This window comes from Xenopus laevis, chromosome 2L (assembly GCF_017654675.1).
Source record: "Xenopus laevis strain J_2021 chromosome 2L, Xenopus_laevis_v10.1, whole genome shotgun sequence".
Taxonomy (NCBI): Eukaryota; Metazoa; Chordata; class Amphibia; order Anura; family Pipidae; genus Xenopus; species Xenopus laevis.
Window position 1 is genome coordinate 158,560,873 of NC_054373.1, and position 22,492 is coordinate 158,583,364.

The 22,492-nt window shown below is 38.5% G+C and overlaps 1 protein-coding gene across 2 annotated transcripts in view; it reads right to left on the reverse strand.

Annotated features, from left to right (window-relative positions):
• The window catches only part of atp7b.L (ATPase, Cu++ transporting, beta polypeptide L homeolog), an 82,723-nt gene that overhangs the window by 4,452 nt on the left and 55,779 nt on the right, over window positions 1-22,492 (reverse strand). For both annotated transcript variants that reach the window (XM_018247610.2, XM_041582614.1), the window contains 12 exons: window positions 20,798-20,889; window positions 17,943-18,070; window positions 16,876-17,030; window positions 15,198-15,332; window positions 14,540-14,734; window positions 12,951-13,133; window positions 10,644-10,836; window positions 8,350-8,496; window positions 7,772-7,914; window positions 5,425-5,628; window positions 3,349-3,466; window positions 1,510-1,612 (listed from right to left, as the gene is read on the reverse strand). In XM_018247610.2, the coding sequence (XP_018103099.1) occupies window positions 1,510-1,612; window positions 3,349-3,466; window positions 5,425-5,628; window positions 7,772-7,914; window positions 8,350-8,496; window positions 10,644-10,836; window positions 12,951-13,133; window positions 14,540-14,734; window positions 15,198-15,332; window positions 16,876-17,030; window positions 17,943-18,070; window positions 20,798-20,889 (1,796 nt within the window). The remainder of the gene's footprint in view (window positions 1-1,509; window positions 1,613-3,348; window positions 3,467-5,424; window positions 5,629-7,771; window positions 7,915-8,349; window positions 8,497-10,643; window positions 10,837-12,950; window positions 13,134-14,539; window positions 14,735-15,197; window positions 15,333-16,875; window positions 17,031-17,942; window positions 18,071-20,797; window positions 20,890-22,492) is intronic.

Consider the following 22,492-nt stretch of genomic DNA (forward strand, 5'->3'; position numbering starts at 1 on the left):
TTTCCTGATTCCATTTTGAATGAATTAATTTTGGTGGATATTGGATGTTTAGGAATGGTGATATCTATCAGACTTAAGGTAGCCATAGATGCACAGATTAGAGTCCTGCAGCTGGTTAGGTTACCAGCAAAAAAGCGAGTAACCTGCAGGTTGCGGGTAGAAATTTCAGGTTCGGGTATAGATGTGGGTCTGCGGTTCTGTGGGTTTGCTGGCCACGGGTCTTCTCAATACTAAGTTTTACTCCTTTTTTCTGATCACGCCTACTTCTGATGATGTCACTTCCGGTTTACAATGACAACACTTCCTGATTCTTGATGGGCAGCGGATCGTGTTGTGGATAAGGTACTTGCGGGACGGGTCCAAGCTGGTAAGAATGTGGGTTATGGGTCCTGGGTCAGGTTCAGAACAAATTGGTTCTCTAGCACAGATATTATCATACGAAACAAAGTCTCAGTGCGTGTATGGGGATACACAAGCCAATAGATATCGGCAAAACACTTGGATATTGGTTGGCTCCTTGATTAGTCAGGTTGGAAAAGGCGCCCGAACATCGGCCAGTGTTTACTGCTTAATCGTCAGATACAGGTAGAATTTTATTGTTTCTACCTGTATATGTGACAATTCAGCTCAACACGTGTGCATTCAAACAAACTATCATAATTAGGGGCGCTCCATCAATGAGGCAAGTTGAGGCTCTTGCCTCAGGCGGCAGCGCCCCCCTCGTTGCCAGGGGCAGCAAAAATGCCACTCCTGGTAACTAAGAGCCGAATTTCCGGTCTTAAACCCGGAAATTTGGCTCTTCTAGTGCAGAGAGCACAATTGCACTCTCTAAACCAGTGACATGGACCCACCGCCGACCCCTGTCTGGCGCTGAAGGTGAGTGCCGTGGGGAGGCAGGGGGCAGCAAAAACAAAGGCCGCCTCGCGTGGCAAATTGGGGATCGCCCCTGATCATAATTGTTACGTCTATGGCCACCTTAATGGTGATCTAAATTACTGAAAGACTACTTGAGAGTGTAGACTGAGTGAGTGTGAGTAGAGTGTGCTCTACACTAATATAAGCTAAAATAAGGTGGTTTTCCTTGATCGTTGCCATATTTAGCTACAATGTTAGTGTTAGGCTTCTCCCTATATAGTAGAAAATCAGATGGCACACACTCTAGGCAAATGTGCAAAAAACTTGTAGTTTATTGAGATCAACACACAGTGTGTGTGCCATCTGATTTTCTACCATATATGGATTACTGAAACCAAGGTTTGCAGCAAGGTTTCCAGATTGAGCACCCCCCGAATACGCACACTGATTAAGATTAGGCTTGTCCCTCCCTGGTTAAATCAGTCTGTGCTCTTTGCCTTCTTGCCATCGGAGGGTACTGTATTTCCACTTTCCACTAATTTCCACTTTTCCATACAAAACCATCACATCATATCTGCTTGTAAAAGGACTAATAATACACAGGCATACAGGTGTATATCTTTTATACAACACACATACAGTTTTGGGACGTACCATTTCAACTGCAATGAAGACAAAACCACAGACACAGAGGAAGCTGCCATTGCAGCTGAGCCCATCCAAGGCTGTAACACAAGTCCCACTGGCATGAACACACCTTGGTAAAGCAAGAGAAAAGGGACATGTGTTACTATACGTGGAAACCTAAAAAGCTCATCTATTTGTATGCTTCAGAACAATTTGCATTTTCACTTTTCACTACTACATTCTTATTGTCTAAGTGCTTATTTATATATTTATATTTTACTCTGCAGCTCTTCAGTGTGGAATTTAAACTGTTATCCTGTTGCTGTGATCCTACTGACCCTAACAATAAGACCATGTTTGGAATGAAAGACTAAATGATTCATAGGAGAGGGCCTGAATAGAAAAAGAAGTAGTCCATGAAAATCAGGTACCAATTGGGGTGTCCAAAGGCACATGAGATTCCCGTACTTAGGGGTGGTTCACCTTTAAGTTAAAATTTAGTATGTTATAGAAGGGCAAATTCTAAGCAAATTTGCATTTGGTCTTCATTATTTATTTTTTTAATTACTATTTTTAATTATTTGCCTTATTTGCCAGCTTTCGAATGGGGGGTCACTGACCCCATCTAAAAAACAAATGCTCTGTAAGGCTACAAATAGTTATTGCTACTTTTTATTACTTTTTATTACTCATCTTTCTATTCAGGCCTCTCCTATTCATATTCCAGTCTCTCATTTAAATCAGTGCATGGTTGCTAGGATAGTTTGGACACTAGCAACCAGAGTGCTGAAATTGCAAACTGGAGAGCTGCTGAATACAAAGCTAAATAACTCGAAAACCACGAATAATAATAAAAAAAGAAAACCAATTGCAAATTTTCACAGAATATCAATCTCTACAACATACAGTACTTACAGTTAATTTAAAGGTGAACAACCCCTTTAAAAACAAAATCTTGCCTAGTGAAAGAAACTGCAATTCAAAGCAATATCCATTAATCAGGGTCGGATTGGAGGGCCTGGGGCCCATCGGGCTGCTGTTCAGGGCCCCCCTCCAGACCCCCTTGGCCACGCTGTCTCCCAGCCGCGCTCTTGTGCACAGGCGCTCACTACGTTTTTCGGGTCGCCGGACGTTCGATGCAGGAAGAAGCAGGCAAATAAAAGGATCGGGGTAAGGATCTGGTTAGGGGGGGCCCACAAGAGCCGGGGACCCATCGGGTTTTTCCCCGGTGTCCCGCCGGCCCAGTCCGACCCTGCCATTAATTAGAAATGTTCAAGGCTTTTATTTATTGCTATTAAAGCAATATCTGTCTCCTACTTTTGATTCTCAGCCCTGGTTGTTCTGACTGTAGAAAACAATGTAGCAGAAGCCAGCAGATTAACAGACCTGTGAAGAAGCATGCACGAAAAACACTCGAAAGTCACCGGTTCAATCGCAGGGTGAAGAAGCATGTAAAGCTGACTTCTGCTACATTGTTTGCAAAGACAGAACCAGCAGTGCAGAAACAGACAGACATATACAGCAATTGCAATTACTGTACAAACAACTTGAAAACCATTGAACATTCTTAAATGAATTAATTTTGGATCATTGCTTAGAGTAACATTTTCATTCACAAGGCAAAATGTTATTTTTGGGTTTACATCCCCTTGAATGTCTGAGCAGTCATTAAGTTCAAGGCTATGTCGTGCCTTGAATCCCTTGTTGCTTAGGAATATTGAGAATACTGTGCTCTGGAGTTCCTTGCATACACTTGCATACCTTCCTTACTCCTCCAGTATGATGCTTTGTAATAAAATATTTTCTGTATATGGCACTGGCTGAATGCAATTGTAATATGTAACATACAATTCTAGATGAATTTACCTGCAGCAATAGGTACGCCAAGAAGATTATAGATCAAAGCAAATATAAAGTTGAGTCGTATTCTTCTCACTGTCCTCTTTGAGAGGTGGATACTGGCAACCACATCTAATAAATCATTCTGCAAGAAAGCAAATAAGAGTGATACAATCATTAGTCTTTCCATCTATTCCAATCCTTATTCCCTACTTAGATGACAGTAACTGAATGAATCCATATTCCAGAGAGTTTCAATACAAAGTCTGAGCAGTGGAGTGTCACTACAACCTAATGTGTCATCAATAGCTCCCATTTAATTCTCTTCAATTAACCAGTAACGATATAACTAGTACGTAATTTTGATTACTGGGCAAATTTATCAAGGGTCGAATTGAGTTTTTTTATGGTCAAATTCGACTAGGGAGTTATTCAAATTCGATTTGAGATTTTTTTAAAAAAAATTTAATTAGATTTTCGAGATTTATCATACTCTGGCCCTTTAAGAACTCGAATTCGACTATTCCCCACTTAAAACTTGCCGAATTGCTGTTTAAGTCAATGGGAGAGGTCCAGGAATCAATTTTGAGTTATTTGCAGTAGGGATGCACGGAATCCACAATTTTGGATTCGGACGAACCCCCGAATACCGAACCAAATCTGAATTTGCACATGCAAATTAGGGGTGGGAAGGGGAAAACATTTTTTACTTCCTTGTTTTGTGACAAAAAGTCGCGCTATTTCCCTTCCCGCCCCTAATTTGCAGCCTTCCTGACATTCAAGTTGAATTTTTAAAATTCGAATCGAATCCGAGTTTTTGGGTCGATTCCATACATCAGAATTTAAAAAATTAGATTTTTTTTTTTAATACATTTCAATTGGTCGAATTTATGGAAGTTTAGGGGAGTTTTTAGAAACTCACATGAATTCGAAATTCAACCTTTGATAAATGTTCCCCTCAATGTTTGCCACAGGCACAGTGCATTTTTAACCCCTTAATAAATAAAAGTATTATTTCTTTACTACCCCATTTTCAATGAGTCGTGTGACACAACTGGAGTCGTTAAGAAGCATTTACTTATTAGAATGTATGTTACATGTTTTTAATAGCGTCTGTGCATTATAACGTGTAACTGACACCACCTTGCCCAACTATACCCACAATCCCACAGTTGCTGCCCCTGCGAAAATAAATATGAGGGGGGCAATGTATTTCCATTACTTTCCCTTTGCATGCAAGTGCACAAATAGTACGGTCTCTAGAGGTTGCCCCATGGGGAAACCCTACATGTGTTAATGGCCGAAATAAAGAATAGATTGACACAGTGGACTCTAAATGAGACTGATGCATTTGATTTTTTTATTATGGAGTTAATTGCACCCTACAACAGCCTATAAGTAAGCTCCCACAATTGGCACGAAAAGCTCCAGGCATAATTATGTCCTTAATAAAGATTTTCTACTTTTTCTACATCATCTGGGCTCCCCTGTTTCAAGTAACAGTAAGGGGCAGATTTACAAAATTCGAGTGAAGAATTCGAATGTAAAAAACTTCGAATTTCAAAGTATTTTTTGGGTACTTCGACCATCGAATTGGTTAAATTCGTTCGAATTCGAACGATTCGAAGTAAAAATCGTTTGACTATTCGACCATTCGATAATCGAAGTACTGTCTCTTTAAAAAATACTTCGACCACCTACTTCGGTAGATAAAACCTACCGAAGTCAATGTTAGCCTATGGGGAAGGTCCCCATAGGCTTGCCTGTGATTTTTTGATCGAAGGATTTTCCTTCGATCGTTGGATTCAAATCCTTCGAATCGATTTAATCGCAGGATTTGAGCAAAATCGTTCGACTTCGATATTCGAAGTCGAACGATTTTAGTTCCCAGTCGAATATCGAGGGTTAATTAACCCTCGATATTCGACTATTGATGAATCGGCCCCATAGTCTTTCCCAACCTTTGCTTTTAATTGCACCAACCACAGAGACAAAACCATAGCGATTCATAGATAAATCAGATGACGTTCTTCTCTCTTGCAGTTCTCTGCTTTCTATTTGTGTCTCTGATACTACAGCACAGATTCATCAGTAATCTCATACCCTGATAAGAACTATATCAGCAGCTTCAATGGCCACATCAGTCCCGGTGCCAATGGCGATGCCAATATCAGCTCTGGCAAGCGCTGGCGAGTCATTCACTCCATCTCCTACCATGGCCACCCTCTTCTTATCATTCTGGAAAGCTTGAACCTTTGCAACTTTATGGGAAGGAAGAACTTCTGCAAAAACCTTTTTGATTCCAACCTATAATAAATGACTTGTTATTAGCAACATAATAATGAGAGAATATATGGATTTATAACCATACAACACAACATATATTCAAATGTACTATTGATGTGCGGGTCTGGATTTCCCCGACCCGCACCCGACCCTAACCCGCCCTCCCTTGCCCCGCACCTGTCCGCATCCGCACTTCCAGGTTCCTTTTACAGACCCGCCGATGACGTCACAAAATGGCGAGGCGAGCAGGCGCAGAGTCTATAAGACGAACCCGGAAGTCAGAAATCAGAATTTGACGTTGGCGGGCGGGGAGAGCAGGAGAAGAGCTCAACCCGCCACCCGCGACAATGCTTGCAGGTCGGCCCAAACCCACCCGACCCGCGGGTATCGGGTCGGGCCGCACAACACTAAAATGTACAGATTTCTCTTTTTTTATTACAAAGAGTTGGTTTAATTTTTTAAGAACAATAGGGGGCAGATTTATTAAGGGTCGAAATTTGAATTTTTGATTTTTTTTTTTTATGGTCAAAACTGTCAAATTCAACTAGGGAGTTACCCTAATTCGATTCGAGTTTTTAAAAAATTCTAATTCGATTTTCGAGATTTATCATACTCCGGCCCTTTAAGAATCCGACTATTCGCCACCAAAAACCTGCCGAATTACTGTTTAAGTCAATGGCAGAGATCCAGGGATCAATTTGCAGCCTTCCTGACATTTTAACTCGATTCGAGTTTGATCGAATTGGATTCGAATTTTCGGGTTGTTTCAATTCGTCCAAGTTTTAAAAATTTGATTTTAATAATAAATTTCGATTGGTTGAATTTTGAATTTACTGGAGTTTAGGGGAGTTTTAAAAATCAATTGGAAAGTCGACCTTTAATAAATGTGCCTCCCCGTGTTAATTCATCGCGTGTCAGTTTTATGCATGATTGTCACTCGTCGTTGCCTCCATGACAGATATTTTACTATAAGGAAGTGGTTCTGAATCAAAACATTATTAAAATAATAATAACAAATGCGTTGAGGCAGGCTATATGTGTCAGCTCTGACTCAATGCAACTTGCCTTCATAAGAACAACATAATATAATATAACATAATATGAGCAATCCTGCCAGGGAGATAGATACCAAGGTGACAGCCGGCATTTACACTCTATAGTATAGTTACACGAAAGGGAGACTGCTGTAAGCTTACTCATACTGCCTGCCTGGCACAACAAAAACAATTATTCTTATCAAAATACATTTAATAAGATTTAAACATTGATATGTTTAGAAAATACTTCTAAACTCTCAGTAAGAACAGATCCCCTTTATTAAATATATTTTCCTAGCATTCACTATGTAAAGATATTTTCAATTTAAATTTGTGTTAAAGGGATACTGTCATGGGAATTTTTTTTTTATTTCCATAACGCATAAGTTAATAGTGCTGCTCCTGCAGAATTCCCCACTGAAATCTGTTTCCCAAAAGAGCAAACAGATTATTTTATATTTATTTTTGAAATCTGACATGGGGCTAGACATATTGGGGGTCATTTATCAATACTGGGCAAATTTGCCCATGGGCAGTAACCCATGGCAACCAATCAAATTGCTGCATTCATTGTTCTACCTGCAGCTGGCTTCAAAAAGCTAATCACTGATTGGTTGCTATAGGTAACTGCCCATGGGCAAATTTGCCCAGTGTTGATAAATGAGCCCCATTGTCTGTTTCCCAGCTGCCCCCAGTCATGTGACTTGTGCTCTGATAAACTTCAATCACTCTTTACTGCTGCACAGTTGAGTGATATCACCCCCCTCCCCCCAGCAGCAACAATGGGAAAAATCCAGATCCCACTGTGACACATTCAGTTAAATTAAGTAGGAGAAACAACAGCCTGTCAGAAAGCAGTTCCATAGTGCAGCACTGGCTCTTTCTGAAAGCACATGACCAGGCAAAATGACCTGAGATGGCGCCTACACATCAATATTACAACTAAAAAAATACACTTTCTGGTTCAGGAATGAAATGTTATATTGTAGAGTGAATTATTTGCATAGTAAACAGTAAATAATAAAAAATAAAAATCATGACAGAATCCCTTTAAACTGGCTTGTCCCACACCCACTGATCAATGTTATACCTGTAATGCCATTCTTATTGTAATTTTCAACAAATACCTGGGTAGCAATAGCTTTTGCAGTTTTTCTGTTGTCGCCTGTAATCATAGCCACATCTATCCCCATGCTTTTCAGGGTATGTACAGCAAGAGCCGCCTCCTCTTTCACTGTGTCTGCGATGGCAATCATCCCGCACAGCTCACCTTAAGAAAATAGAGAAGTGATGTTCTGGAACATTAAAGTCAACACCTTCATTTACTGTACATTCAGCTAGTGGCATAACTATAAGAAACCAGACCCCCCCCCCCCTGCAAAAAAATAGTTGAAGGGGCCCAGAGAAAACCCTCCATCTCCCTATGATTTTGCATACTTGTTGTTCTGGGCAAGGAATTTCTTATTAAAAATATACAACAAAATTATTTGATAATTTGATAATAGGAAAACTATACCCCCAAAATGAAAACACTTAGTTTATATCAAATTAAGTGACATATTAAATAACCTTACCAAACTGGAATATATATTTAAGTTAATATTGCCCTTTTTACATCTCTTGCCTTGAGCCACCATTTCATGAAAAATATATGAAAACAATTGTGCTATATAACAAATTATAAATCCATCTAAGGCCATTGTACCATCTATTGCCACTAGTATTGCTGTTTGTCCTTTCATCTCATGGCTGGACATGGCCTCATCAACATCAGTGGAGATGTGTAGCCCGTTGCGTCTCATCCATTCTCGATTGCCAATTAAAACAGTGTGGGGTGCTGGAGCTTGTGCACCTGTGGAACACAAATAAGTGAGAGAGACCAAACCAATGGGCTTGGAGTAAAATGTTCCTTCTGCATTGAAACACAGATTGCTTACATTATGCAGAACTTAAAGGGATACTGTCATGGGAAAAAAAATTTTTTCCAAAATGAATCAGTTAATAGTGCTGCTCCAGCAGAATTCTGCACTGAAATCCATTTCTCAAAAGAGCAAACAGATTTTTTTATATTCAATTTTGAAATCTGACATGAAGCTAAACATTTTGTCAATTTCCCAGCTGCCCCAAGTCATGTGACTTGTGCTCTGATAAACTTCAATCACTCTTTACTGCTGTACTGCAAGTTAGAGTGATATAACCCCCTCCCTTCCCCCTCCAGCAGCCAAACAAAAGAACAATGGGAAGGTAACAGATAACAGCTCCCTAACACAAGATAACAGCTGCCTGGTAGATCTAAGAACAACACTCAATAGTAAAAACCCATGTCTCACTGAGACACATTCAGTTACATTGAGAAGGAAAAACAGCAGCCTGCCAGAAAGCATTTCTCTCCTAAAGTGCAGGCACAAGTCACATGACCAGGGGCAGCTGGGAAATTGACAAAATGTGTAGCCCCATCTCAGATTTCAAAATTGAATATAAAAAAAATCTGTTTCTCTTTTGAGAAATGGATTTCAGTGCAGAATTCAGCTGGAGTAGCACTATTAACTGATACGTTTTGAAAAAAACATGTTTTCGGATGACAGTATCCCTTTAAATAGTCCATACACAGGCAGATATTGCCATCAGATATAAGGTCTTCTATGATAATACAGTTAGGTCCATAAATATTTGGATCTGGTGATGTCCATGAGTTCAAGACTTCAGACTGTCATTGCCAGCAAAGGGGTTTCAACCAAGTATTAGAAATGAACATTTTATTTTTCTGTTTTTTAATTTTTCAAATTACTTTTGAACCCCTGAAATGAAGTGATTGTGTTAAAAAAAGGCTTTAGTTCCTCACATGTTTATGCAATCTTTTTGTTCAACCCACTGAATTAAAGCTGAAAGTCTACAGTTCAACTGCATCTGAGTTGTTTCATTTAAAATTCATTGTGGTAACGTACAGAAACAAAATTAGAAAAAAAACGTTGTCTGTCCAAATATTTATGGACCTAACTGTATATCACATGATGAGCAAACGATCTGGACAATATTAGAACGTTGATATTAGTTGCTTTTGTGATTGGACAACAAAATATTTGATGGTATCCCTTTGTTCATGCAACAATATCTGTATTTAAAATGGCTCAGATTTGCCCTAATTTGTGTTTGGGGTGCACTAAAAATGACTTTTAGCTGTGGGACTAGTAGTAGAGTTGGAGCAATTGACAAGTCAAAAATGAGTTGTGTTTGAAGAAGAAAATTTGTGACTACAGAAGGATTAAGGGAAATTGTGTATCCTAACTCCCTGAGCCATACCAAAAAAGCATAGCACAGCCTACAGTTACAGCCTTGCAGTGTAGGAATATCTTAAGTTCAGTGTACAGAACAAGCTGCAATAATTACTGTAAGGAAAAAATAAAGGTCTGTCGGTGCCCCGAATATTCTTGGTGTCATTGCGACCTCCACACTATCTTTCAACGTTGGGGCCTATGCATCTAATCTGTAAATATCAGGTAAAAATCTGATTTACCAGGGGAAATAGCTTAACACATAGGATACAAATTCAAAAAGAACAAATGGTAATAATATTTTTATATATATTCAGTGTTAACGCTTATTTAAAATGAAGCAAGAGCAAAGTGCACTTGGATGCAAATCACCATTTGTATGCATAATGCAGCATTTCCCCCAAGATTTCCAATGTCATTTTAGTATGTACTACCACTTGTGTGCGATGCGGCAATACAGGCAAACATTTGCACCCACTAACAGGGCTGGAATAATTGTCAATGCACTATTGCACACAGCATCAGCGAAATTCTGTGGAATTCATTACAGCAGAATGGTCGAGCCCATTGGAGGCTGCCCAAAGCTGCTAGGAGCCTCTATGCAAATTCCTTGTTGAATTGAGTCAACTTTGCATTCATTCTAACAATTTGGACTTGTATTTGCAAATCGCCCCTATTTTATTCTCACATATTCTTCTGTGTGTCATGATTACAAATGGAGCAATACCTAATAATTCCGGTGAGATAATCAAAGAGCTGTCTGTGGTACTGAGAAGAGAATTTCTGTAGGAGTTCTGTTCATTTAGTCCTTCTTCACTCTGGACTAGAACACTCTCTATGTTGTTCACTTTACAGCTGATGCCACATCCTGGGACAGCCTGGAAATCTGTACAATATCCTAGCGTTTCTGTACCAAGTTCCTATAAAGGAGAGAGAGAGAAGTATTAGCACTCACAAGAAAGTTCTGGGTTCCATAAAAATACTTCATGCTACTACCGCCAATCTCACTTACCGTAATACTAGAATACATTACTAGAATTACTTAATAATAACACAGAAGGCCTTACACGTCCTCCGGCAGCCCTGTATTTTCACTATTCTCCAGGGTGAAAATTTCAGTGCACATAAACATGGTACTTACTTTGACCACAATCTAGCTGAAGAAGGAGCTGTAGATGCTTCAAATATTCTACATCCTAAACAGTGTCAGGCCATTTTCTATATACAGGGTTCTAGGTGTCTTAATCTACAGCAGGTTGTTTGTTTTTTTTCCAAACTTGTTTTTATTTATTTGTTATAGCGTAAAATTCTTTATGTTTCAGTTATACAAATCTTTTTTTATTTTATTTTAAATAGTGATATAGATTCATGTAATTAAATAAAAAATATATAATAACATTTTAATAACATTTCTAACTTTCAGCTCTTCTGAAGTTCTTATAGAGACCTTATATGGAATTATATTTGATTAGAAGCCAATAATCTGTTAAATGGGTGACTCCTGGGGGGGGGGGTGTTATGTGGTTGTTCCCGTTCCTGCTGTGAAGTTCTGAGGTATTGGGACGATTCCATGACCAGTGGGTGTTCTCTTAGGGGCAGATTTATCAAGGGTTGAATTGAAAATTCGAGTTTTTTATGACCAAAACTGTCAAAGGGAATTGTTAACATTAGATTCCAGTTTTTGTTTTAAAATACGAATTCGATTTTCAAAATTGATCATACACTGGCCCTTTAAGAATTCGAATTCGACTATTTGCCACCTTACACCTGACGAATTGCTGTTTTAGCCTATGGAAGACGTGGATCAAATTGGAGTTGTTTGCAGCCTTCCTGACATTCAAGTTTTTTTTTGAAGAAAAGAACTCAAATTGAATTTTAAAAACTCGAAAACGAATTTGATTCGAATTTGTGGGTCGATTCCTATTCACCCGAGTTTGAAAAATTAGATTTTTATAATAAGTTGCAATTGGTCGAATTTCAAGTTCATAGGAGCTTAAAATAACTCCAACTAACTCGAAATTCGACCCATGATAAATCTGCCCCTTAATGTTTCTAAGTCGTTCCATGTTGTATATCTAAACGTATAGACTGTGAGGTGTCTGATTTGTTGTGGGAGAGATTTTGGGGGTTATTTATCAAGGTCTGAATATCCGAACCTTGAATAATTCTTAGTTTTCGGAGCAAAAAAAACCCTTTGAATTTTTTCGATATTTATTAACGTCTGATGGTCTAAAAACTCAGAATCCGAAACCCCGGCATCTTAAAGCTCTCGAGGTCCTGTATAAGTCACGTGTGTCTGTGCTGATGTCCGTGCCGATATCTGATGATTTCGGGGTTTCTGCGCAAAATCTCTGAAAACTCCAAAAAATCTTAGTTTTTGCTGAAAACTCCAAACAATTCGGAGTTTTTGGGGAAAGCTCTGAAGTTTGCCTGACCCTATTTTTTTCGGGCTTTCTTCTTCATAAACTTAGAAATACTGAGATAAATTTGGACCTTGATAAATAACCCCTATATGTATGTTGTCCACATGTTACAGAATTTTGAAGTATTTTGTTCTTTTTTGGTTAGTGCTTCCACCCAGTCGATGTGGAAGATATGATGTCGTTTTTGTTTTACTAACATTATGGATGGGGGTTCAGTGTCTAACCAATGTTGTAATATTATTTTCCTAGCTGTTGCCGCTAGTCTTTCAATCAGATTTTTTTCTGCTTTTGTTAATTGTGTGTCTGAAGCAGTGTTGCTAAATAAAGCCCATTCTAGCTGTGTTTGGAGCAGATTTCCAGCCAACTGTGCCCTGTTTGAAATCTCCCTCTGCCAAAAAGTTTGTAATATAGAACAGGACCATAGGCTATGTATTAGGTTAGCTTTAGGGGAGCGGCATCTGATCAACAGTTGTTTAACTGTGGCCCTTGAGAGCATGGTCCTGACACACTGTATGTAGTATGGCAACTAATCAGCCCATGAGTTAGAAAGCACTGATCTACAGGATAGAATATTGCATCACAGAGAAATCCAAACAGAACAAACGTGTTACCTCCTTGCAGTATTTTGAAACAGCCATTCCCAAGGGATGTTCACTGCTGGCTTCTGCTGTCCCCACCACTGCTAGCATTCTTTTCAGAGGCATCTTCAGCACATCTCCTAGCAGCAGCACTCTCATGACTTTAGGCACCCCATGGGTTATGGTGCCGGTCTTGTCAAACATCACTGCCTTTATCTGGATATAAATGTTCACAATTGTATTGCATGTTAAACAAATACAAACAAACAGCTTTCACTTATTATTATAAAGCAGTTTTTGTACTTATTGTCACTTCAGAAAACAATAGATGTTACATATGTAGCCCACCCTTGAGAGTGTGTTCACTGTGTATTTGTTGCAGTGTGCGACCATACTAGAACAGCTTGTAATGTGCCCACAGACCCAACTGTACCTGTGCAACTCCCTGCAACTCTCTGTAAATTGTATAGTTCAGAGCAGAAAAGGGTCCAGTCAGAGATGTGATTCTTGCAGCAAACGGAACTTGTTTATTTACATAAAGCAATTGCAGAGAAATAGCTTTCAGGCACTTAGGGTAAGGTCACACTGGGAGACTTGGGGAGATTTAGTCGCCCATCGACTAATCTCCCCAAACTGCTTCCCCCTGTCTTCAGCCTGCTAGAATGAAAAATCCCCTGCGGCATGGCAATCGTGTCGCTTCGTTTTTCCAAAGTCGCCAGAAGTTTCCTCTTGAGGCAACTACGAGCAACTTCAGAAAACGAAGCGCCTTGAAGACAAGGAGAAGCAGTTCGAGGAGATTAGTCGTATACAAAATCTAGGGGTTGTGGAAGCACTCTTAAGGCTAAATTGGGGCGACTAATGAGATTAGTCGCCCCAAAGAAGAGGCGATTAGTTTCCAGGCAACTAAACCTCCCCGAATCTCCCAGTGTGACCTTACCCGTAGATATTTACAGGAGAGGAACAACAGGATAGCTTCTTTCACGTGTAATCGCACGATTAGGTTAACACACTCCTTGGGGCAAATCCTCCGATGGAGTAAAGCTTCCTGCCCCGGGATAATCAGCCTGGGGTCTTGGATCTCGGCACCTTCACTGGTCCTCACCTGACCCATTGAATCCCTGAGCTAGTGGTGCACTCCCCAAGGGGTCCTAACCACACTATTTCTCCTCGTTGGAGCGGAAACTGCTCACTACATACCATGAGGCTCTATTTTGCGCCTAGAGCAACTACGACATAAACTTACTAATCCTGGAAAACTCTTTCCAGCCTTCAGATCAACTCCAGACCTGAACCTGTAATACCATAAAGTGAGGTAAAGTCCCAGGAAAGATCTTAAACATATGGGTCTAAACCCCTTTATACTTTTAAATGCTAGCTCCTAGTGGGCAACCCTTGAAATAGTATGGACCCAGGAAGAGGGACACCTGAGTAACTAAAGGTTCCCTTAGGTGTCCAATTACATAGGGGAACTGCCTGAGTCAAATATACCCAAATCTCAGGGTCCCTACACATATACTGTATAAAACCTGCAGCCGTCCAGCCTGTTGAAGTAGTTGGGCAATGTTATTTAGCAGCTTTCAGGTTAAATATCCTGAAGTTACAGCTCTATATCGCTTCCTGACCTTGTGAGCCATCTCCAGCGGTTCACCACCTTTGATAAGGATGCCATTCTGAGCTGCCACTCCTGTGCCAACCATTACTGCTGTGGGTGTTGCCAGGCCCAAAGCACAGGGACAGGCGATGCTCAGCACGGTAATGGAGGTCTGAAATGCCACACGTATTATGACTTCTGTCTTGGAAATATTTTGATTGTAACTCTGAAATGATATGGAAAAATAACAAGTTAACAAAGCTAAGTAGATCAAGATGTATTAGCAGGTATAATATCCAACAGGAACCAATAGGAAGCAAATTTGGGCACTACTTATTCATTTCACACAGCCATATATACTGCTTCTGCACATGGACTAGATATCTGCCACTAATTAAGCTCTGGCATAGGGTCCTTGATACATGGGTGCACAAATAGATGATCAGGTTGTCTTAGAGCTAGATACTGTGCCAGTTACAGTCAGTGCCCATAGTCTCCTAATCAATCAGATCAGTAACAACAAATAAAACAGTGAATAAAGCTATCAGTAATGTGCATGTATAATTACTTCAGCTTATTATTAATGTAAATAAACCACACTTAATAAACAATTTGCATTATTCTTTATAACAATGAATGTTTCAGTATTTGTTCTTTAAACAGAGGGAAGCCTGTATAATTGTACTTACTGGAAAATATTTAATTATGATATCAAAATTTACAAAGCCAATTGTTATCCAAGTCACCAAAGTCACGACAGAAATGATGATGATAAAGGGAACAAAGTATCCACTTATTTTATCTGCCAGCTGCTGGATAGGTGCCTATAAAAGAGAATAATTCATAATCATATTTAAAGAGTGTTTTATGCATTTGTCTGTGTGGGTATGTGTATAATATTCATAATTCCAGATCTATTCCAACATTTTTTAGCATCAGTTAGTAAATGATACAAATACTGTACAAATGAATTCATAGGTTTTATCTTCCATATATTGAGCTAGATTCTATTAGATGAGAAAAACTTATTTCACAGTAAACTGTATTGAAGTCCTTGCACTGAATCTGGCTCATTATAGTGGATACAAACACAGATCACATTTAAAGGGGAACTATCACGAAAATGAAAAATTAACACAAGCTTCAGCATACTGAACTAAGAAACTTTCTAAATATAATCAATTAAAAATTCTGTACCATTTCTGAAATAATCACGTTTATCTTCACTATTCCTCTCTCAGCTTCTGTTTCTATTCATTCTGTCTTTAACAGCAGTTGGGTATCAGATTAATGATCCAATATATATATATATAGGGGGGACTTCCTTTCCTTGCAGATGTATTAGAGCTCACTCAAATAACTGATTCCAGTACAACATCTAACAAAATAACTGCATTTTGCACAAATTCTGCATGTAGAGAGACAGGATTTCCGGTGAGATCTAATAAATCTTCTATGCAAAAGGAGCCCCCCTATTAGATACAGATGCTGAGAGAGGGATAGTGAAGATAAACTTGATTATTTCAGAAGCGGTACAGAATTTTTAATTGACTGTATTTAGAAAGTTTATGATTTCAGTATGCTTAAACCAATATTACATTTTCATTATCGCAATAGTTCCCCTTTAATCTAAACATTTGATTTAAGTGACTTGTTATAGAATTGCTACAGGTGCAAGTGCTTGAGCGGTATATGGTGTAAAATTGTGCCTCTTAGGGCCTAATATACAGAGCACTTGTGTCTGTAGCAGTTGGAAATGCAGGTTGTGTACTGTACCTTGTGCCACGTTAAAAATCAGGTGTAAGGCAGCCCTGTATTTAGCGACACAGGTAGATGATAAAAACAGCACCTAGCCTCAGAACATCCTAGATTGCACATCTAAATGACCTGCAAGGGATGGTTTGTATGCAGCACTGCTATACATAGATAGTGCTATATATATTTTGCAAATGCAAAGATCTCTGCTCCATTTTAGAATTGCACACTAGGATTCAAGAAGTAGAAAGCAATGCTTCCCTCTGTAGTTGAGCCATCCTTATGTGCCATCAAGTTACTCAGTTAAGTAGATTATTACATTTTTTAAAAAATCAAAAGAAATGTTGTGAGATGGTGATTGTATCCCTGGCATTGGGTTCCATTACTCTGATAGGGTGAGCTTCTGTGCACCTTAGCTTGGAGTCTACTCAGCTACAATCCTTGCTGTAGCCAATATTTTCTCTGCATAACCAGTACTTTCTCTGTATTACTTACTTTTTTTCAAAATGGTAAAATAAAAAAATCTTAAGGCAAGGCTGACTATAATGTATTGCAAATGTATCAAGAATGGTTATTAAAGAAAGGGGAACTGTTCATGGAAATACTGGGCACCTTGGACATTTGAGCTTCCTCCACAAGTTTAACAATCTGCGCCAAAGTGGTTTCCGATCCAACATGTGTGGCTTCAACAAGAACCGTGCCATGTGCATTGATGGAACCAGCAATAACCATGCTCCCAGGCTTCTTCCGTACGGGCATCGGCTCACCTACAAAGCAGCACATGCTATGAGGGTTGAAAGCATTGCATAAAACAGCAGCAATTATTTTGTCTTCCTATTTGAGACAATTATAAATTATGTCCTAAAAAAAAATCAGGTTTTACATATCATTAATGATCATTATATCAAAGGAGGAAACATGCCTTTTATATGTTAAGAGAATTGTTTCGGACACATATTACATAACATAGGTTAGGCAGGTAATATGATGGCTGATGCCAGTAAGTCTGCTGCCTGTGTTACTTATAGAGCAAAGTCACAGAGGTGCTCGTTCATTGGTAGAATATATAGTGAATAAAGTACCCCCTCTTGTAAAATATAAGGATATTATAAGTTACCGAGGAGTTTCATGACCATATAAAAACACGAGGCCGAAGGCCGAGTGTTTTTATACAGGTCATGGAACGCCGAGGTAACTTCTAATATCCTCATATTTCACAACTGGGGGTACTTTATTTATTATAATACACAAATTTTAGTGAGTCATGTGACAGAAATGACATCACTACTCACCGTTTATAACTGATGACATCACTACTCACCGTTTATAAGGATATAATTTACAGGATATTCATGGCTTTTGTGTATTATAACACGATAAACGATTACCGTTGGAGACTTCCACCATAAATATGGATTGGACGCTACAGTTAAATGACTTTATACATTAATTCAAAATTATATTTACATTGAATAACACCATTCTAGGGATAACCATAACATAATGGCAAAATGTGGTTATTATAAGTATGACTGGGCAAGAAAAAGAAAAAACATTAAGTATAAGAGGAAAACTGTATTTTTACACAATATCTTGAAGCCATAGCAAAGATTACCCACATGACTATAACTATCTTTACATCCAGTTTTGATAAGAACAAGTAGGAATTTAAAGAGTACCTGTAATGAGAGATTCGTCTGCCATTGAAGTTCCTTCGATGACTTTTCCGTCAACAGGGAATTTACCCCCAGGCACAACCTTGACAATGTCTCCTCTTTGAACTAATTCTACATCTACCTGCTCTTCTCTGTAACATACAGGATAAATACAGATAAGATCATTGCAACTGCTCACTTCTCAGACTGTAAGGGGTTATTTACTAAACTTTTTTCTGGTCTGGCTTTTGGGAGAAAAATTAGAATTTTTCCTGAAAAAAATAACTAGAATTTTTCTAGATTTATCATACCCCGAGACTGCAAAAAGCCTGAATCCAAAAATCCGTCATCTCAGACCTGTCGAGGTCCCGTATATGTCAATGGGAGCAGCACAAACTGAATTTCATGGTCTCTGCTGAGTTCAGTCTGAAAATCTGACCTTTTCAGGGGTTTCAGGCAAAAACTCAAAAAATTAGAGCGATTCCGGTTTTCGCTCAGTTTTATCGAGCTTTTCTGTTATCCGATTAATTTGGGTTATTTTATTAATAATTAGGTCAAATCAAGCATGGGAGTTTGGTTGTGGTTTTTTAAAATAAAATATGAGATAAATATGGATTTTAGGAAATAACCCCCTAAATGGCAGTGATGCCTATTTGCAGATTCTATGTGATTCTCTTTCACTGGAGCTGTGAAGTTGTGGCATAAGAGAAGCTCACACAGGCTCAAGCACTTGTGAGGGACTGGGCTTGCTTCTCTTCTATGATAAATGCTTATTTTTAGGGGCTAATCATAATGCAATAATAGCACTTTCTCATTTACTTTTACATTCAGCACCACTCCTAGTCTTCACCCTGTTTCAGCAAATATTTCAATGTGGTAAAAAACTGACATTTTCATTTACAAGTTGCTGTGAAAGGCAATTAAAAACAGAATTTTACTTGCAGTACAACTGTACAGAATATTGTATTAAACCTTTGTGGATAAGTGTCCCGGCTTCTATACCAACCCAGTGCTGTAATTACAATAGTCATGACAGGTGTCTGTTACAGGTAATACAATTATGTTGATTTTCAAAGAAGGTGTATTTACTTAGCAGCTGCAGTGTGCAAATTGCATGCTTTTTTTCCCAAAAATGTAGATTTTTTCCCCCCAATTCACAACATATTGCAGTTGTCTGATGATCTGACATATTGTACACTATTGTACAAACAAGGGAAAGTTGTGCTCACCACTATTTTTTAAAACCATTAGGCGGGGGTGCAATGAGGCTGTGACCACAAAATACATATAGTCAACTACAAGAAGTCCTCTGCACTCAACCCATTATCAATATATTTAAGACAGAGACATTTTGTGCATACTGCTACTGAAAAATGCCTTACCCTTTAAACAAAACAGGGATTGTTTGTCCATATATTGCAATATATTTAAGCTGGCCAACTACGTCAAAGTCATCCCATATCTGGCCAGTCCTACGCTTCATTTTCATCTGATTCATTAAGAATTCAATTGCTTAATTATACATTTTACAAAGAGACTAAGTTTTACCTGCAACTTACTAGCTGCTTTCAAAGTAAAACTCCCAAACTTGGCTGCCCTTTTATTAGATACCAGTGTGATCACCTGACTATAGCTGGGAAGGGTGGGAGCTACAACATGGAGCTGGTCACTGCTCCTGTATAACTATAACAAACAAGGGAAAGTTGTGCTCACCAGAGGACTTCTTGTAGTTGACACTATTGTACATGCAGATTTTCATTGAATCCTGTGCAATTACAGCATACATCCTCTATGCGCACATTAAATGCATCTGCATCTGATTCACGGGCAGGCCTGGACTAGCAATTTTGGATTTTTTCAAACGCCCGAGGGGCTGCTGAAAGATGCCATAGACAATTTATTGGGCTGATGGGAGGCCGATTGGGCCTCTGTGTATATGAAATGCCAGGGCCTATTTTGCCTCCCAGTCCTGACCTGTTGCCCATGCACAAATCTGTAGCACCTAATGACTCAACCTGTAATTCTAGGGAACCCTAGAATTAATTTCAGGTCCAGGGTGGCAATAGCTCCAGGGTTCCCCAAGCACACGATTCATCAGAAGAGTCAGGATGGACCACAACAATACAGAAGTGCAAGGACCATTGAATGCAGTACCTTAAAGGGATACTGTTAAAAGAGCAAACAGATTTTTTTTTAATTTAGAAATCTGACATGCAGATTTTTTTTTAATTTAGAAATCTGACATGGGGATAAACATATTGTCAGTTCCCCAGGTGCCCCAAGTCATGTTACTTGTGTTCTGATAAACTTCAGCCACTGTTGTACTGCAAGTTGGAGTGATATCAACCCCCTCCCTTCCACCCCAGCAGCCTAACAGAACAATGGAAAGGTAACCAGATAACAGCTCTCTAACACAATATAACAGCTGCCTGGTAGATATAAGAACAACACTCAATAGTAAAATCTAGGTCCACTGCGACTTCAGTTTTCAGTAGGAGAAACAACAGCCTGTCAGAAAGCAGTTCCATCCTAAAGTGCTGGCTGTTTCTGAAAGCACATGACAATCACAGCAAGCTTTCAGAACATTTTAGTTCCTTTTTCAAGCTGATTACAATGAAGCTGTGGTAAATGAGGCTTAAAATGTTTCATGTACCTGTATATGTGCATTTTTAGCCAATGAATAAGTTACAATGATTTTAATAAATCAATAAACAGATGCTTTATAGTAAAGATCTGTGTAACTGATAAGCACTATCTGCACATATACAGATTAACAATTAACGTAAACAAGGGAGCACAGCAGATAATTAAGATTTAGGACATCTTCTTCTTTACAAAACCCTGTAACAGAAATATAAAAATGAAGCAAGACATCATACCTTAGAATGGTTTGATTTGCACCAAATGTAACAATTGTGGCCTCCGTAGCTTGTAGGGATATCAGCTTGGCGAGAGCCTCTGAGGTTTTACTCTAGGGTGTAGAAATTGTATAGTGAAATCTCAGGGACATTTTTGTCTCGTTATAGAGAAACAATGACTTCAGTATAAATAAATATATTTTATTTGTAATAAATTACAGCGGTATAATATGTGGAATACTTATGCAAGATCTATTCTCCTATCACAGCACCAAAGCCGGCATTTTCTTCACTGAATGTGAGGGCCAGATTTTACTCAATGTGTTTGTTTTAAACTTTTATTCACCGGAGAGTGATTTTGAGATAGCGAAAGCACTTTTTTAGAGTATAAACTTTTCCTTGACGTTTTATCTTAATCTATTCTCCTTTCTAAGATATAATAAACTCTTTCGATTAAGGATAGGAAAGTTAAAAATACAAGAGCGCAGCTCTTCAGTTTCTGCCTTCTCCCACTTTGTGGTGCTCCTACGGATTAGAAAATAAGGGTTAGATTCTATGGGAGCAACTCCACCAACTATTTATTCCTATTTTCCTTGCCCTTAATCAAGGAGCAATTTGGGATATTTAAATTAGAAGACCTACTTTTTAGTATACTCGTTTATTGGATTGTATGGTTAAACTGTGTAATGGATTAAGACAATTGAACTAATGAATTGATAAGCACTGGCACTTTATAAATAATTCACAGTGATATAGGAATTTACTTTTTAATTTTTTCAATTGATTTATTGGATGCACTAAGTTCATTGAGTGTGATATTTAAATTGATGAATTGAAAAGCACTGGTACTTTATAAGTAATTCATAGTAATATAAGAATGAATTCTCTTTTTTAAAGGGATACTGTCATGGGAAAAAAATATTTTTTCAAAATGAATCAGTTAATAGTGCTGCTCCAGCAGAATTCTGCACTGAAATCCATTTCTCAAAAGAGCAAACAGATTTTTTTATATTCAATTTTGAAATCTCACATGGGGCTAGACATTTTGTCAATTTCCCAGCTGCCCCTGGTCATGTGACTTGTGCCTTCACTTTAGGAGAGAAATGCTTTCTGGCAGGCTGCTGTTTTTCCTTCTCAATGTAACTGAATGTGTCTCAGTGGGACATGGGTTTTTACTATTGAGTGTTGTTCTTAGATCTACCAGGCAGCTGTTATCTTGTGTTAGGGAGCTGTTATCTGGTTACCTTCCCATTGTTCTTTTGTTTGGCTACTGGGGGGAAAAAGGAAGAGGGGTGATATCACTCCAACTTGCAGTACAGCAGTAAAGAGTGATTGAAGTTTATCAGAGCACAAGTCACATGACTTGGGGCAGCTGGGAAATTGACAATATGTCTAGCCCCATGTCAGATTTCAAAATTGAATATATAAAAATCAGTTTGCTCTTTTGAGAAATGGATTTCAGTGCAGAATTCTGCTGGAGTAGCACTATTAACTGATTCATTTTGAAAAAAATCTTTTTTCCCATGACAGTATCCCTTTAAGTAAAAGGATCAATTTGATACATTGATTTGTTATTGTCTAATAGAAACACTGAATTCATTTTTATTGGTTAATTAATTGTCTATTAAGTACCTATAATTCATCAAGTTTTTAAGTGATTGTTAAATAATTGGTTTTAAAATAAAATAAAATCGTTACATTTTTATTAAAAATCCT